Genomic DNA, 19176 nt, shown 5'->3' on the forward strand with positions numbered 1-19176 from the left:
TTAAAGAGCTGGAAAGAAACCCAGTGCGTGATTTTTCTCTTATACAAACTATATTAATGGTTTGTGGGGGTTCAGCAGTGTGCTTAATAACCTCTAAGGAAGGAGAGTCCTTTCTTTCTCTTCTTGCCAAGTGTACAACCCATGGACGAGCTGTAGTGTCCATGGACATTGGACACGACCCCAAATAGTGGGTTGGATGTACCGTACTTTTCCGTCTATAAGATGATTTTTTTTACCTTGAAACAATGCTTAAAAATTGGGGTCTTATACATGGGTAGTGCAGAGGGGGATGGTGGAAATGATTTCTGTCTTGAGTAGTAGATTGTCACTGGTGTTATTGTGGGTGATAGGCTGCTGCGGCAATGTCCGCTGACGATTGGTCGCTGCTGTGGCAATGGCTGTTGGTGATTGGGCCCTGCTGTGGCAATTGGACGTGTGATTGGCGGCTGCTGGTGTCGATCAGAAATAAGACAGTATCTCTTGTTGGGAGAAGGGACCATGAGAGGTGTGCAGGCACCATGTTCCAGTAAGGGCTGGGCTTTTGCAAACTTTCAGCTTGTCAGGCAGGGCTTCTAAGCAAGGTCTCAAGGATGTGTCATCGGAGGTATTGTGGATGGCAGGCGGACTGCCTTCTGTGCAGAATTTAAAGAACTTTAAACATTTGCTGGTTGAAAAACCAGATACATCATTGTCTTCCACAAGTCATACAATTCTGGGCTCTCTTCTTCTTAGCCACAGGTGAGTTATATAGCCTTTGGCAAGATGTTTCATCTGTTCATCTCTATTAAGTTTCTATGTGAAGCATGGAACATAATGAAAAGGTTTCCTGTTGGTTTCTTGAAGTTTTTAGACAACCCCTTCTACAACAGTAAGGATAAAGACAACCATAATATGATAACAATGGATTGCCAGCTGAACTGTCAGGTGTGCATTCTATGGTCTTATCTCTCCCCCACTATGTTTCAGGTGGGCTGCCTGAAACATCATCTGTCTCCCTTCTTCTGTCACTGATGCCCCCTCCTCCAGTTATAGAAAATCAAGCATCAGAAATGGGAAGCTCACTCATTCACTGCAGTTCTTTTTGTGCTTTTTTGTTATCAAATATATATTATCCAAGCAAGTTCCTCATGGCATTAAAAGTAGCTTTGTTGGGTAAGTTGTTCATGAATATAACTAGGTAGAATTTATACTTAATGTGATTCTTACAAATTTGTACATAATTTGTACACATAATGGAATGCTTTTCCAGATATAAATGTACAATGAAGAAGAAACATTACTGTTACTGTTTGGATAGTTGTAATTATAAATCCTTGAGTTATCCACCATGTTTTCATTTCTTGACCTTCTGGTGACTTTGGAAAGGCAGAAGTCTTCTCCAATTGCAGAGGGGAAACAGTCTGTTATATTCTTTGAGTCATTTAACAGTTGCTTCTGTCACTTTCATTTACTGTCCTGTTTATCTGTATTACAGAATTTGAGATTGCTAGTAAGTAATCTTGAGGTCACTAATTAACAGGTAATCTGCCCTGCAGCAATTACCTAAAAGGATCAAGTGAAGTAAGACTTTGCTTAACGTTTAATGGGTGAAAGTTCATAGGCATACTTGAACCTTGGGCATCTTTTTAAAAAGTCCTTTTACACATATCACTACAATTTATTTTATTTTGTTCTGTTTTATTTACATCCCACCTTTTTTTCCAAGGAGGTCAAGGTGGTGTACATGCTTCTCCTCTTCCTCATTTAATCCCTACAACAGCCCTGCGAGGTAGGTTAAGCTGAGAGGCAGTGACCGGCCCAAGGTCACCCAGTGAGCTCTATGGCTGAATGGTGATTTGAACCCTGGTCTCTCAGGTCTTCATCTGGCATTCTAATTTCACATTGCCTGTTGTAATCTTATTGATCTGCATGTATAACATAAGCTTTATGGATTGACTATTCTGACCTATTGTGTACAGTCTCTGAAAGTGTATAGCAAGTGCATTTTTAAAAAACAGATGTGTGGATAGCTCTGTTACTTTGAGAAAAGACAAAAAAACTAGCACAGGGATAGCTCAGTTGGTAGAGCTCAAGGCTCTTAATCTCAGGGTTGTGGGTTTGAGCATCATGTTGGGCGAAAGAGTCCTGCAATGCAGCAATTTGGACTAAATAATCCTTGTGGTCCCTCCCAACTCCACAATTCTATGATTCTAAGACATGTAGATGTCATTTTAAAAATAAGAAACAAATCTACATTCATTTCAGTTTTTTTGGTTTTTTTAACCACATGCAAAATTCTCAAGAGAATTGCCTTGGGCATATAAAACATATTCTGGAGTACATGCATTTTAAATAAGTTTTATTATTCTAGCTGAAGAAAAGTTTTATCAAGCTCAGGAATGCACATATATTGGTGAAGATTTCAATTAAACATTGAATTGTGTTTTTCTGCACCTTTCCAGAAAAAAAGTGAGAATAGGGATTCCCCCCCCCCAAACAAATGTGAAATTTCCCATTCCATTTCAAGGAATTGTCTCATTAGAGAGCTCTTTGAGAGAAGCAGCTGTCAGCTGACCAGTGTTGTTCCTTTCAGGCTAAAAAGAGATGGCTTTACTTGATAGGTTACCATTTGCTAAAGTAGGGTTCCTTAAGGGAGGCTTTTGACATGCCACTCCAGGAGAGTTTAGAAATTAATTTGTTTTAAAAAGATGTTTTGTTTTTAACTGAATTTGCTCAGTTATTGTCTTTTACGTTCTGGGTGAATAAACTTAGTGTGCTGCATGTGAGTTCTCTGTACCATAAAATGAAAACGAGAAGTTTCCAGTCTTTCGCTAACCCTTTTGTGGACCTCTGATCCTGTTGAAAGACACACTGGCTTTGCATGTAACTTGAAGAAAGGTATTGTGTCCCATTCAGCTTGACTTTTACTGTGAAAGGTGAAGTTTTGAGCTTTCCTTGTATATTGAACGGCACTTTAAAGACAGAGGTCACCATCTACTGAGCAACTCTTCACAAAATTGATTTGTGGCAATATGACCTTAAGTCTGATCTCCTTGCTGTACAAGGATATTGCAGAACTGTGGTATCTTCTAAAGAAAAGAACAGGTGCGTCTACCTTTCATGTTTTCTTCCCTTCCCCTTCTTGTTTCCACTTCCAGTGACTTCCCTGAACTGAAATGACGGGTGCAATCTAGTAGTTCTTGAATGTTGTATTAAGGATCTGTTAGGGATCTTCCGGTCCGCTGCGCAATTCACACATTTGTATTTTTCATTTCCAGAGAGCCTATTGTTACGTCAGTGCCACGTATGTGTTCATTGTGAGCTTTATCACACAGAATGTTTGTAGAATATATTTACTAAAGGATCACAAATGCTTCCTTGTGTACCGGTAGCTGCTTTAGAAACTGTTCCTTGTATCTTGCGATGTGCTGTTTGATTGTCACTCTCCCTCCAAGGCATTTTATTACCTTTGTGAGAAGGCTAGGGCAAAGGAGGGGATTCCGCTACTACATCTACTTCCAAAATTGTCAGTAGCAAAGCTTCGCTATCGTATCTTTTCTTACAATTTCTTTTAATTCAGAGCTTTCCACAGCAATCTCGCTTTCTTCTGATAGGGTATGAATGAAGCATTGGAGGCAGCCTTTGCTGTAAATAGTGAAGCTACAGTCCACTGTGAAACTGAAAGCTTGTTTTTGTGGAAATTGGGGAAGGGGAGGGGGAGAGAGAGAGAAACCAAATGCTGCTGATTCAGTTCACGTTGCCTGTCTTGTGTTCTGTTTGGTATGCATGACTGCTATAGAGGAATACGGGATGAACAGCAGTGACATGTCAGGTTGGTGATTTGTATTCTACCACTTCAGTCTCTGAAATGATACTTATTTAATGTTGAGTTTTAAGTGTTGGTATGTATTAGGAGATGTGATGTTTTCCATTTAAAGTAAGTTTTATCAAAGGCTCTGGGTGTGCCTGCAGCATCACTGTGCATTCAGGAGAATTGTGCTAGGCTTTTTGTGTCTTGGTGTACTGTTGGAGACAAGAAGGAATGCAAGGCTGAGGTTACAAAGGATTTAAGAAAGCAGTATGATAACAACTAGAAAATTCAAGTTCTCCCCCCTGCATTTTCTGCCATTGTGCATGAAATGTTTTGCTTGATACTATTATTAAAACCATTTTGTTTAAGCGAATGCTATTTGGGGGGAAATGTACTTCTATGCTAGCTGCCAGATAGTGTTGTATGAATTGTTTTAAATATAGTTTAACTTAGGGTAATTGTAAGAATCCTTGTGTTTTCTGGGTAGTCCAACTTGTCTGATATTGAGCAACGGTAGCTCCTGGCCTAGAAACAAAAGTGTTGGCCTTTTTTGCCCATCAGCCTGCTGTTCATCAGCAGGTACTTGGGGCATGGAGATAAGCTTTCACCTGCTCCTGCTGCTGCTAGAGGTATTGGGACATCAGTGTACAAAGAAGTATGCAATCTGAGGTAAATTCTGAGATTAGGTTTGGCTGCCTATAATACTGAGCAGTCCAGTCACTACACACATGCAAATAAAATGTGGACATGCTCTTACTCATCTCTGAAATTGCTTCCTGGTGGTAATTCATTTATTCCATGTCATGTGGAAGAAGATACTAGTTTTATGCAAGTAAGATGCAATTAAGGGATGTTGAACCTTTGGCCATCCAAATGGTGGTGGTCTCCCAATTGCTATGAACCCTATCCAGCATGGCCAATGGGCAGGGATGATAAGAACTGTTGTGAATAATATCTATCGGCTTGCAGGTTCCCCATCCTTGGTGTAATTGATTGATTGGCTTGAATGGAACTGTGAAGTAGGGATGGATATTGGATTTAGGCAAATCCTGGTGTGAAGTGGGATACATTTGAGGTATTTAGGACTTGTGAAAGTGGGATCTTTGTAAGGTGGCACAAGCTGAAGCAGAAATCCCTGAAACACTTTGCGACACCTCAGTGGTGCAGATATCAAAATAATGTTGCAGACAGGCATCTGTTGAAAGTGAAAGTAATGTGTCTAGGATTACTATAAAGCCAAAAGGCCAAGGTGGAATGATATTGGGGAGGAAGAGAAAACACCAGGGCACAGAGAAAGAGCACCACTGTGACTGATGGTTCTAGCTTGGTTATCGGAGGGATTAATTTTACCAATGCTCTCCATCCTGGGTTCTTTAGGAGAGGGGGAAACTTTGCAAGTAGAAAGTATGCGTCTAAACTTAAGAGAAGTGTCAGAACTGGATTGGGAGAGCTTTTTTTGCAACAATTGTAGCTTATAATCGACCAGACAGCCCCACCCCACCCCCAAATCCTATGTTGTTGCTCCCCAAAATGAACTGTAAAGGTCCCTAAACCTAAAGCATTCAGAAGACATCTTAAGGCAGCCCTGTTCAGGGAAGTTTTTAATATGTAATGCTGTATTGTTTTTAACACTGATTGGGAGCCGCCCAGAGTGGCTGGGGAAACTCAGCCAGATGGGCGGGGTATAAATAATAATAATAATTATTATTATTATTATTATTATTATTATTATTATTATTATTATTATTAAGCCTAGGCATCCATTTCTCTCCAGCTGGTCAGGTTTCTCTCGCATGCTTCTACTTTTCAGTCCAGTTGCACAGACAACATAAGGTGAGGTTAAGGGATTCCTTTTTCTGCCCACCACAAAATTGCAATGGCTGCTCTTGCATGAAAATCACTGCAACTTTTCTTCTGAAAGTGGACAGGATTTATGCCCTCAGAATAAGCCACCTTGCCTACAAATTTCAGCCAATTCTGACAAAAAAAAATTAAAAGTGGGCATTACTTTTTATAGCGATCTGCAAGAAGAAAAGTCACATAAGAATCACCTGTACTTCCTGGATTAACTCTTTACATTGATTGCTGTACAGAGAGAAAAATAGCAAACCTGAACCAATGTTTTAGCATTCCCATCTCCACATGGACTTTTACGAATTTGGAGTGGAATTCTCTTTAAAAGACCTTCAAGTACTGCTGAAGGCAGCATATTCAGTTATGCACTTCAGAAAACTCCCATACATTTTGTTAGATCCTACATCAGGAGGACTAGTTGGAAAACGGTCATACCAGGGGCATAGTTTCCTCATTGCGGACAGATTGCTCTGTTGTTCAGTATCAAAATCAGTAGGTATTTTGCTTCACTGGGACCTCAGTTTAATAAGTATTGTACTGGATGGCAAGGGGAGCCTTAAGTTAATGTCTTTTATCCAACTGCTTTTGTGCAAATCAATCAGAGCTGATGGAAGAAAATTAGTTGGGGGTAAATTCAACTGGAGCCAATAGTTAAATGCAGTGCTTTTTTCTGGTGGGACGCAGGGGTATGCATACCCCTAAACATTTTGTGAATCTATATTTGGCCTCATTGAGGGGTAATATTTCAATTCGAGTAGGAAAGTGAGAGTACCCCTAAGTATTTTTTTTAAGAAAAAAAAAGCACTGGCTAAATGTCCTGATTAATTTGTAGCATATACAGTTCTAGCAAAACCATGCACACATTGTATCAGTGAAGGTTCTGTACTAGGGTCCCACTAAGACCCATTTCAGGGTCTTATTCTTCCCTTGCATTTCGTTTCCTACTTCTGGGGTCCTGCAGCTCTTGGTGTGGAGAGGGCACACCACAGTCTTGAAATTCAATACCCTAGGTGGTAGGTTGCTTTGATAGAGACAGCTGAAGTTGGCAGAAAGAGACCTCTTGCAGTTCCTGAACTATACTGACCTTAATAGTTATATGTGCTAACAGTCCAGTCCCATGCATGTTTACTCAGAAATAAGTGTCTGCTGCATTGGGAGCAATGCGTGGTGTAGTGGTTAAGAGCGGCGGGCTCGTAATCTGGTGAACCGGGTTCGCTTCCCCACTCCTCCACATGCAGCTGCTGGGTGACCTTGGGCTAGTCACACTTCTCTGAAGTCTCTCAGCCTCACTCACTTCACAGAGTGTTTGTTGTGGGGGAGGAAGGGAAAGAAGATTGTTAGCCGCTTTAAGACTCCTTAAGAGGAGTGAAAGGTGGGATATCAAGTCCAAACTCTTCCTCCTCCTCCTCCTCTTCCTCTTCTTCTTCTTCTTCTACTTTGAGGCTTACTCACACTTAAGAGTACATGATATTGCAGCCTAAGTTCATTTGTTAAAACTGCACTTGATCAGGAAAATTTGATCGAGATCTGCTGAGTTGAATGACCAAAATGTTGCATTGTGGATGTGGGGTGATGGATCTGTTAGCATGTGGCGAAGCTGTTAAGCAACTGCCTTATTTGCATCCACTGCACAACTCAGATCTGCATCCAGTTTAACTTTTTTTAGTAGCTTGATGGTGACTCAAGGAGACAGGAGTGGAACTGTAGGGTGGTGCAGGGCAATGGCACAGGCAATGCTTTGCCTGTATATAGAATGCCTCAGAGATCATCTCAATTTGTTAATTTTGTATTATTCATCGACCCTTGGTTTGGATGTTTAACTTACAACAAAGAAGCATGCTAGCAGCTATATAGGATCTTGTTGGTTTATTACAGTTAGTAAAGCGAAATTAGCATTGCTCTGACTGCATCTTGAAGAAGGAATGTTAAAGGAGCTTGCGTTTCCATTTCACTTCTCATGTGTTTGGGCTGAAAGGTGGAGGTTGGTTTCTCTTTCGGCTGCAGCCTTCCCACCCCCGCCCGCTTCACTCAGTGCTTTACATCATATAAAAATTAACCTGAAGTGAAAGGTATTCAGAGTTGTGAGATGCATTCAAAGGTACGGGGTCAGCTCTGGTCACTGAACATACTTTCTACAGCTTATCCACATGCTCGTTTGTTGTGCTCTTTCAAGTGAGAGAAATTTGTAAAGATCAGCTACTGCAGACTTTATATTGTGAACATACCTGGCTAGGCTTTGCCCAGTTGCTTGTAGCATCATATGCAGTGGTGCATTCAGTAGTAACTTCCAGTTTCTTATTGCCTGCCTTGCATGTGATGTGATTTCGGGGAAGAGTTATCCTTATCACTTGATCCCAGTGTTACACACACCCCAATATTTGAGCAGTGAGGGGTTCCAACAGAAACTTTGGTTTGGTTCCTTGGTTCCCTTACGATGTAGGTCATTGGAGCCTTATGACATTGCCGTGATACAAGGTTTATTTCCAAACACATAAATATGAGATGGAAGGCTCACCGCATTAACTCCCAACAGAACCTGTTTCCCCAGTAGGTTCTAGGGAAGCCCTCAAATGCCACAGCTTTGGTTTCTCAAAGACAGCAAGCCTTTTCCATCCCAGTTGCAAGGCTTACATTGTCTTTTCTTCCATTTCATGATACACTGATTACAATGCCACCAGCCAGAGGAAGGGGAGCATAGACATTCTGCTGTCCAGAAGGATCTCTGACCGCTAACCTGTGTGGCAACAAACCACCTATACTTGGTCAACTTTTTAGTCATAGGCTAGTAACTTGGACAAGCTTAACCTGGCAGATTTGTTGGGTCTTGTCCTAAGCTACAGTGGTACCTCAGGTTAAGTACTTAATTCGTTCCGGAGGTCCGTACTTAACCTGAAACTGTTCTTAACCTGAAGCACCAATTTAGCTAATGGGGCCTCCTGCTGCTGCCGCGCCGCCGGAGCATAATTTCTGTTCTCATCCTGAAGCAAAGTACAAACAAAGAGGTACTATTTCTGGGTTAGTGGAGTCTGTAACCTGAAGTGTATGTAACCTGGGGTACCACTGTACTTCATAAACTATGAAAAATGCTTCTATTAGCGAGTGCATTCAGGAGAAAACGCTTTCCACCGTATTAAAAAAAATTGAGGTACACAACTTGAGTCGCCAACACTAGACTCTTATAAGGCCCATTGATTTTTAAGCCCGTTCTTAACAGAAATCATGTATTTAGTTTTCAGGTACAATGTTTTGAAACGGTTGCTGAAAATACTGAGGAAATCTCAGTTACTGTAGTGCTTTAACTGCGAAATCATCCTTCCAGGTTACAGATTAACCCAAGATACAAGTAATATATTGCAAGGAAAGGGGCATGGAGTGCTCAAACTGCTTGTCCTTTCCTCTGGATTTCCTTGTGGAGCTAATAAAACTTATGTGTTATACAGAGTGTGTTTTTAAATGTCGTCATTTTCTGTTTCTTACTGAATCTGTTAACTTGTGAGCTTCTAAGCTAAGAGGTCCGAAATGACAGCTGTTTCTTCAGTTAGTTAACAGTGGCGTGCAGTCATCTTCCGCATAAAGGGCCCCACAGTCTAATCTCTTTGTAATTCCAATCTTCTTACTGATGGAGCTGGACAGGCTATTGGTAGGGGGCAAGATAAAGACCCCAAAGGGATGAAGAATTAAGGATTTGCTTCAGGGTTTCAACTCCCACTTGTAACTGATGAATGACATGAATGTCTATATTAGTCATAATACAGGGAATGTCGTCTTCTTCTTTTAGTGAAGATATCTGTTGTAGACTACAATACATTCACTTGTGTTTTGTGAGTAGTAATTCACTTCCCAGACATAATCAATTTTGTATTTTGTGCACTTAAAATAGAGCATCTATTGCTCAAGCATTTTCTTTTGAATGCACCTATTTATATCATTAAGGATTTCTAAATTTAAAATTGCTGCTGAAGTGTAGATGAAAGAGCAATTGCCCTCATTCTTAGTTTTCAAAAAATGGTTGTCAGCCATAATAATCACCATAATAACAAAATGTTGCAAGTAGTAGTGATTTACCCTTTAAATACTTCCACATTAACAGCAGTGGGGAAATCCATGAATACTATGGGTCAAAATGTATCAAAAGACCTAAAGCCTATGTGAGAGGCACTTCTTTTTAACTTGTTAAAACGAGCTCTGGGCAATATCAGCTTTTCAACATTGCGGTGTATCGCCAGCCAAACATGGTTTGGCGGAATACCACAATTTTTTATATTATTATTATTATTATTATTATTATTATTATTATTATTATTAATAATAATAATAATAATAATATATTATTTATATCCCGCCCATCTGGCTGAGTTTCCCCAGCCACTCTGGGCGGCTTCCAATCAAGTGTTAAAAACAGTACAGCATTAAATATTAAAAACTTCCCTAAACAGGGCTGCCTTCAGATGTCATTTAAAAAGAAGATAGCTGCTTATTTCCTTCACATCTGAAGGGAGGGCGTTCCACAGGGTGGGCGCCACTACCAAGAAGGCCCTCTGTCTGGTTCCCTGAAACCTCACTTCTCGCAATGAGGGAACCGCCAGAAGGCCCTCGGTGCTGGATCTCAGTGTCCGGGCTGAATGATGGGGGTGGAGACACTCCTTCAGGTATACAGGACCGAGGCCGTTTAGGGCTTTAAAGGTCAGCACCAACACTTTGAATTGTGCTCGGAAACGTACTGGGAGCCAATGCAGATCTCTCAGGACCGGTGTGATGTGGTCCCGGCTGCCACTCCCAGTCACCAGTCTAGCTGCCGTATTCTGGATTAATTGCAGTTTCCGGGTCACCTTCAAAGGTAGCCCCACGTAGAGCGCATTGCAGTGTTGGAAAAAACGAGGTTCATTGGGTGAAACTTCCCCAGCTCTTACCTCAAGAGCTGAGGCGGTTTCACCCAGGCTCGAAGGCTGGGACAATGCAGCTTATTTGTACCACTCAGCTGGGGGGAGATACCCCCCCCCCAGCTGAGACAGCCCCGGTGCTCTCACCACTTGTTCATGAGTGGGTGGAGCCTCGGGGCTCCTTGCTTGCTGTGGCAACTGCACTCCCCTCAGCCGAGCAGTTTCACAGAGCCCCCCACTCTACTGCCAGCTTGCGGGAGCCAGCGCCAAGCTGGGGGCTCCTTTAACTTCTCAACTGAGGCAAGGGCAGCTGCACACTCCTCAGCCAAGCAGTTTAAAGATGCAGAGGGAGGAACAAGCTGTATCTCCCTCTCTGTCGTCTGAGGCCAGAGTGGGATGGCGGTTTCATTCAGTGATGTATCGCTGGTGAAACCGCCACCGCTCCTGAGTCCCTCTGCTAGCAACACCTGCTGGAGGAAGGAACTCCTGGCACCCTCCAATGGACGGTTCTAGCAGAAGGACTTGGGTGCAGTGGCAGTTTCACCAGCGATATACCGCTGAGTGAAACCGACATCACGGTCTGCTCCTTATACCGGTCCTGGGTGATATATCGATATATCGCCCAGGCCTAGTTAAAACAAATACATCAAGACTTCTACTGTGCTTCGTAATTTGCCTGTCAAATATTGCCTGTGTTGCTGTTAATACCAATGGATACTATTAGTTGTGTCCTTTACTAAACTGTTAATAGCAGTTTCATCATACCGTACTCTAGCAAACTGCGGTTGGCTATTGATTTTCAAGTTATTTATTAATTCAGGTATTCATATACTACTAAATATTAAGAATTACTAAAACAGAGGGACACTCCACACATGACTTCATGTATAATGCCATCATTTAAAACATCAACTGCTGCCGAATACGATGAGTGTGCAAGTCTTTTTTATTCTTGTTTTGCATTTACATTCCCAGGCAGACCTGATAGATGGAAGAATTGCCGGGTGTCCATGTGGTGAAAGGTGCCCATGTACTTGTCCTATGTGACAAGGGTACAAAATTTCCTTTATGGAAATGATGTCCTTGTAGGAAATGTGAAAGGTGCTGCTGTCCATGGTACACTGTTAATACACTTGGTGGAAATGAGATAATCAGTTTATGCTCTGAGTTTTTAAACCTATCTTTGATTGTGCTGAAGTAATTCTACTGTTCTTGGTATTCCAAGCCTGCAGACTTAAATCCTGCATATATGATGTGTGTATGTGTGGTAGTAAACCTGGTTAATAGGTGTTCTTTTCCATTGGTACCAATTTTCACATATGATGAGTGTCAAGTAAGATTTGAAGGTTCCTCATGTACAGATCAGAGGAGCACATTGGGTTATTAACATGGGAATGTACGGTCAATACATGTAGATACATACCTACTTGTTCTACCCATTGCCTGCCTACATGCAAGACACATGCTGTTTCCCATATTAGGCCAGATGTGGCCCATGAAGGCAGTCCTGCTTGTTTGTTTGTTTGCTGATTGCACACATGTAACATGTGTATTCCTGTGGTATTCTCATAAGCAGATACACATTAATAAAAAAATGCAGAGAATTGATGGGAAAATATGGTTATCCCAATTATGAAGCTGTCAGTCAAAATTCAGCTTAAGCTTTTTTTTTGTGCCTGTGCACCCAGCCCCTGTAAAAATGGACTTTCCTCCTTTTCTTTTATTGTTCATCCCCTGATGTCCATAGGCTTCTCACATGGTGAACTTGTGACACAACAGTTCTGCTTCTTAAGTTGATTTGTACACCAGCTACTTTCACTTGCTTTTCATCAACATTCCATCTTTTCTACACAACCCAGTTCATAGCAGTAAATGCCAGAGGGTAAATGAAAAGGTGTCTCAAACTGTTAGATAACAGGTTCAGTGGCAAAACCCTATAGACATTAATTCACTAGATAATACCTTCCAGTACCAGGGGGCGAAATGTGTTTGGAAGAACCCAGAGTGGCATTCTACTTATTTAAAAGTTTCTTTTTGTTAACTAACATGCACTTCTAATTAGGCTAATTGCCTAAGCATTTGGGCAACTTTATAAGAGAATAATGCTTTAATTTATGCATCTGAGCTGCCAAAATGTGTTCTAATGTTCCCCAAATGTAACCTCAGAATCTGAATCTTGCTTATTTTAGAAATCATTGTACTTCCCACAAGCATTGTTGTTTTGAGTTTTAATGTTCATGGCTTTGGTTTTTTTTATAGTGGTTGGATGAAATGTTTTTAATTAATGTTGAGTGCAGTCGTGAAACGGTGGCACATAAATGTTTTCAGTAAATAAAAATTGTGTGAGCCAAGCATTTCTACATGGGAGTTATAATGAACTGTTTGTTGGGGGGGTCTGTTTCAGATGAAATCATGCATCAAGATATTGTTCCCCTCTGTGCTGCAGAAATTGAGGACGAGCTAAGGAAGAAGTTTGCCTATCTATCAGGTAAGAGCTTGAATGTTTACATTAGATTTTTATTTTTTATTTATTTAAAAAAGAACGAAGTGTTGGCCAATTCAGTTCTTATTCTGTGCATGAACCCTATAGTATATTTCTTTCCATGGTTCATTTTGTACATGTTGATTTCTTGAATGGTACCAAATGAATACCGCACAAATGAAATGTTAATTCTAAGAACAGAAGGCCAGCCATTTAATAATAGAAGTTGAACATAAGTTACCTTATACTTAATGAGACCATTGGCCAATTTAGCTCAGTACAGTGGTGCCTCTGGTTACGAACTTTATTCTTTCCAGAGGTCCGTTCTTAACCTGAAACTGTTCTTAACCTGAGGTACCACTTTAGCTAATGGGGCCTCCGCTGCCGCCGTGCAATTTCTGTTCTCATCCTGCGGCAAAGTTCTTAACCTGAGGTACTACCTCTGAGTTATCGGAATCTGTAACCCAAGGTGTTTGTAACCCGAGGTACCACTGTATTGCTTACAACCGAATGACAACAGCTTTCCAGGATGCCAGCCATGCCTGGAGTACCTCATAGCTGATATCAAAAGGTAGCCCAAGAATAGTCTTTTCAGGTTTGGATCTTTGAGGTGGAACACTTTCACTCCTGTTAAATGCTTAAAGAAGGAAAGTTGTCCTTGTTTATCAAAAGGTACAACAGTTAAGAGTAATTCTCTCCCCCAAGCAAAAGTGGGGTGCTTTTGAAAACGGATTACATAAAAGTGTGAAATTGAGTTCCAGGTTCTTTAATCCCTCCTACCCTTATTAGTTTAACACATCCACAAGCATAATGGGCATTCATCCACAGCCCAGTGGAGCATAACAGAAACAGCCCTCTCCCGTTCCATTTTGCTTAATTTATAGTTAACTCTTTTGATTCTGTGGTGAGTAGATCTTATCATATTATAAGTAAATGGTGCTAAATAGAGAGAGAGAGAGATACTGTATTATCTTTCTCTGACCCCGCCCGCCCCCCCACTCCTGTCTATCAACATACAAGATAAATGCCAACTTCAGTGATATTACACTGCAGTGTGCCCTTGCAGCATTTGAGCAGAATTTAATTGTCTGCCACGGGATTTATGTAGCAAATTACTTGCAGTTTTGATTCTGCTGATGTTCCAGTTTGGGTGTTGCTGCTGTCAGTTGTTATTCTGCACTTTTCTTAAGGGTTGCTGACACTGTAGTTTCAAGATAAACTAAAATGTATGTTGATTTAAAAACACAGCTTTGTTATTAAGTTAACTTTAAAATGTTATGCTGAGAGCAGTCAACCTGGTCAGAAGAACGTGATGTTGAAAGGCATTGGAGTCTCCTCTCCCAGAAGTCATAAAGATAATTAAGAATAGGATTAGTTTAATGACCCTTATAGTACTGTAGAGGGAAGTGAGGGGCAGATGGGGCTCATCAGTGTGGGAAGGTAGGAGAAGGAAAACTGATCCTAAACCTCCTCTGCCTTGAGGGACAGAAAAGGCTAAGGAGTAAACCAAACCCTACACAAATCTGTCCTTAAGATGGTTGGATGGTGCCTTGCACACCCCCTTCCCACAACTCCTGCAGCTAGGGTGGTGACAAATGCATTGCTCTGCTTTTCTTTGGACCATAACAGTGAGGCCAACAGGGGAGTTGTATTGTCTGGACAGCTAAGGACCTCCATATACACTACCCAGGCGTGTGCCCCAAGGAGCTTACTTGGGTTTGACTTTATCCTCAGAAGTGCACTCCATTCTCTCTCAAGAGAGACAGGTGCCAATAACAACAATAGTGTAATATGTTGACTGTGGGTCTAAAAAAATGAATGGGCTTGTTGCATTCTCCCATATTTACTCTTGAGGTTTTTGAAAACTTGCCAGTCTTACTTATCACACACCGTTAAGCTAAGGAATTCGTTCCTGCAAGAGGCAGTGATGGCTTTAAAAGAGGATTAGACAAATTTGTGGAAGGATAGGGCTTTCAGTGGCTGCTGACCCTTATGGCTATGCTGTGCTTCTGAATACCTGGTGATGGAAACTTCAGGAGGTGATATTGCTGTTGTGCTCAGGTTCTACTTTGGGGCTTTCCATAGGCATCTGGTTGGCCATCGTTAGAACAGGATGCTAGACGAGATGAGATGACCTGTCCCAGGAAGCTGTTCTTATGTTCTTATGTTCACAGCTGGTTATCTACTCCTTGAAATTATCTCATTGGGGCAATTTATTTTTTTAAGAACTTGGAGAACAAGCAGTCTTTATAGAAGGCAGCTTGGGGTATTCTGTTCTTACGGTTGTAATCCTGATTGTAAAAGGTAAAGGGACCCCTGACCATTAGGTCCAGTCGTGGCCGACTCTGGGGTTGCGGTGCTCATCTCACTTTATTGGCCGAGGGAGCCAGCGTACAGCTTCCGAGTCATGTGGCCAGCATGACTAAGCCGCTCCTGGCGAACCAGAGCAGCGTACGGAAACACTGTTTACCTTTCTGCCGGAGCAGTACCTATTTATCTACTTTGACGTGCTTTTGAACTGCTAGGTTGGTAGGAGCAGGGACCAAGCAACGGGAGCTCACCCTGTTGCGGGGACACACTGATTGTACTCATGCTCAAATAGTCAGAACTGCATCTCCATACACAAGAGGAATCGGGGAAATCCCTAGGTTGCAGGTGTACAAACACTCTTTTTCTAAAAACCCTAGGATGCTGGGGAAAACCTCTAAAAACAGCCCAGCAAGAACTGAACATGCTTACTGCTAACTGGCTGTTGAAAGGGGGAAAACTGAAAGCCAGGTGGGTGGAGGGACTAGAAAAAGAGGAAAAGATGCATAGATTTTTTAAAAAAAAAAAATGCAGAGATAACAATCACATTATCTGGAAAGGTCATTTCCTAATTCACATTGGAAGGACGTTTTAAGTATTTCTTAGGGACACAAGCGAGAGCGGCTCATCAAACCCAATGGAGAAAATCAAGATTTTACTCTACTAATGTGGCCACAAAACCCCTTCCCTGCCCACCCCAACCCCCCCCCCCAAACCTCAACAATAGCAGAAAATAGAAGAGTTCTTGATTTTTATAACTCCGTTCTTATTTAAAGTGAAACATAAAATAAAATAAATAAATACAGCTAAAGTGAATTCCACAGCAAATGCAGTTCCATGTCCCCATACTACAGGTTACAAAGGGGCTGTGACACACAGAGAGAGTGGCTTATGACAGCCCTGCATTGTAGTTCACACTGAACACTGCGGTTCAAAGTTCTGAACGGTTTACAAAAACCCTGCAGTTTTGTCTAGAGATATTAGGCCCCCGTTGCAGGTTTGCAGTTCTGTGTTGACAAGAGGGAAGCTTAAAAGAGCCTTGCAAGTACAGTGGTATCTCGGGTTACATACGCTTCAGGTTACATACGCTTCAGGTTACACACTCCACTAACCTAGAAATAGTGCTTCAGGTTAAGAACTTTGCTTCAGGATAAGAACAGAAATCGGGCTCCGGCAGTGCGGCGGCAGCAGGAGGCCCCATTAGCTAAAGTGGTGCTTCAGGTTAAGAACAGTTTCAGGTTAAGTACGGACCTCCGGAACGAATTAAGTACTTAGCCTGAGGTACCACTGTATAGACTTTTGAAATGCACGGAAGTCATATTTTCAAAGTTTGCTTTTGCACATTGCCTGTGTTTCCCTTGTTGTTTATTTCATCCATAGACAATTATCACAAAGTGTATACATGTCCATAGTCCACACTTAATATTGTAGGGCAGAGGTGATGCCAATTTGAATTTCCAATTTCAAAAAAATCCCATACTTCCTAGGTTGCAATAAAGGTTAAGTCATTCAACTTAAATTGCTCCTTCAGACCTCCTCCTAGGCCAAATCAAGCATGAAGAAATTTCATGCTCCACTGACTTGCATGCAGACTGGTTGTGCTTCTAAAATCTAAAGTAATTTCTTTCAGATGAAATAAGCACCAAGTTAGAGCATGGGCTCCTGTCTTTAAACTCTGTTGCTTTAACCCCCCTCAGCCAGAGCCTGAGGTAAAAAGTGTTGGACATCAGGGATATACTTACGTTGTGAGGCCCTACCTGTGTATTCTAAGTCTGATTCAAGTCTGATTCCATTGCACATGTAGCCAAAGTGTTATAATCCCTTACGAAAATGCAGGTATCAGTATGCTCAAGAGGAACCCTGAGGTTTGCAGAAATAAAAAAGGGGGGACTGCTCAGAAAATTGAGCATGGAACAATGAAATTCTAACTTACTGTTGTGAGGAAAAACCTGTAAGAGGGAGATGAAATATTCCCCAAAAGGGCATGACTGCCTGGAACCTTAAACAGGACCATTCCATGCTGCAAAACTGTATTGTTAACCCCACATCTTACTATTGCTTTGTATCTTCTGGAGCTGAGCATTGGAAAAAAAAACCTCCATAAACTGTGTTTTGGGAAGCTGTGGATCAAACCAAAGGGGAGTAGGAACAAGGAAGGAGGCACCTAGCAGTTTGCATGCAGCAGTGAACATGGGAGGGTAAATCTGCTTCCTTGTCTCCTTATCAAGCTGTTCATCCATTCGGCAGTTTTGTGAGTTGCCGCTGGCACATGGACTTTTGCTTCCCAAGCCTAATTTTTTTCTAAGCTCAGCTGCATCACAAATTGTTGTTGCGTTATTGCATAGTAGGTGGTTCCATTTGGTTCACTTTGTTTTGGACTTGTTTATATTTAGCATTTCCCCTACCTGCAGCTGTTCAAATAAATCAAAGCACTCTCACTACTAGCAATTCCTCAGCCTCCTTTTTTGAGGAGCATTCTCATTATCAGGCTCATAAGTAAATCACGACAGATATTTGATATCTTAACTGATCTGTTTTCAAGTCTGAAAGTGATGTAGCAATTATAGCTTCTTTGTGAGGAATGAGTGGTGAGTAAATAATTTTTTTGTGTTTCTTGCCAGGTGGGCGAGGAAAAGATGGCTGCCCTGTCATCACTTTTCCAGAGTACTCAACATTCAGCGAAATTCCAGAAAAGGAGTTTCAGAGTGTTCTGACATACCTCACTAACATCCCCAGGTAAGACGTGCGCTCAAGGAAATGAGAATGCTTATCAAATTAACGTTAATGCTTCGTTAGGTACATCACACACATAAGGAAGAAAGTTGGCAGACTGTAAACCGTTTCCTAAAGAAAAGAACATTATGGATATAAAGCATGGATTGAAAAAGCATATCGCTACTTCTAAGGAGAAATGAAGAAGAAGAAGAAGAGTTTGGATTTGATATCCCGCCTTTCACTCCCTTTAAGGAGTCTCAAAGCGGCTAACATTCTCCTTTCCCTTCCTTCCCCACAACAAACACTCTGTGAGGTGAGTGGGGCTGAGAGACTTCAGAGAAGTGTGACTGGCCCAAGGTCACCCAGCAGCTGCGTGTGGAGGAGCGGAGACACGAACCCGGTTCCCCAGATTACGAGACTACCGCTCTTAACCACTACACCACCACTGGCCACACTGGCACAAATGAGCCTTTGGAACGCCCTGAAGTATAAATTTTGGGTTCAAAGACCCCTTTTTGTGTTTCTCTACAGCTCTGAGCATGCAAACATTCAGCTCTATTCCACAGTCCTTAAGCAATAGTAGTCCCACATATACGTGCCATTCCAGTACTGCTAAATTCTTTGTCCTTTCCCCCATTCCTGCCAGGTGAAAACAGGGATTGGGGGAGTCAGTTCTTTAGGCCACTTCATGACCCAGACAGGAGTGAAATCTTTGAGGCCCTTTGTAAAGAATGATGGTAACTTAGTCAATGAGTGTTCTTTCAGTTGAATGCATATTTTATCAACCTTGTTTGCACTCTTGTGATACAGTTATTTTGTTGTGAAATATCATATTGGCCTGAATATAAGCCTCACTTCCCCCCCAAATTCCAACCATGGAAAGTTAAAGTGCGGCTTATATTTGCAACCTTACAGTATGCAGCAAGAAGGGCGGCAAAGTGGCGCCTGCCTCGTGTGTAGTCTCCCATCCTCTCCCGCAAGGCCAGGAAGGGAGAGAGTGAGGTAGGGGAAAGACCGCCCACAACACAGTGCAGCTCCCCATCCTCAGTATGCAGCCAGGAGCAACGAGGAATAGAGCGGCTTATATTCGGGTATTTTTTCTTTTTTTTCTTTCCCACACTCTAATTTTAAAGGTGCGGCTTATATTC

At 41.8% G+C, this 19176-nt stretch overlaps 1 protein-coding gene across 22 annotated transcripts in view; it reads left to right on the top strand.

Annotated features, from left to right (window-relative positions):
- MCF2L (MCF.2 cell line derived transforming sequence like) overlaps positions 1 to 19176 on the top strand; it is a 120392-nt gene that overhangs the window by 46911 nt on the left and 54305 nt on the right. For 14 of the 22 annotated variants that reach the window (XR_014525563.1, XR_014525564.1, XM_083501108.1 and 11 more), the window contains 2 exons: positions 12929 to 13012; positions 17935 to 18049. Coding sequence is in view for 19 of the 22 variants with exons in the window: in XM_083501108.1 (XP_083357234.1) it covers positions 12929 to 13012; positions 17935 to 18049 (199 nt within the window). In the remaining 3 variants the exon portion in view is untranslated. Of the gene's footprint in view, positions 1 to 2910; positions 3085 to 3739; positions 3812 to 12928; positions 13013 to 17934; positions 18050 to 19176 lie in introns of those variants that run through there. The other 8 variants (XM_083501099.1, XM_083501114.1, XM_083501118.1 and 5 more) reach the window with 5 other exon arrangements.

Source organism: Podarcis liolepis (assembly GCF_965112155.1).
Source record: "Podarcis liolepis genome assembly, chromosome: 4".
Taxonomy (NCBI): domain Eukaryota; kingdom Metazoa; phylum Chordata; class Lepidosauria; order Squamata; family Lacertidae; genus Podarcis; species Podarcis liolepis.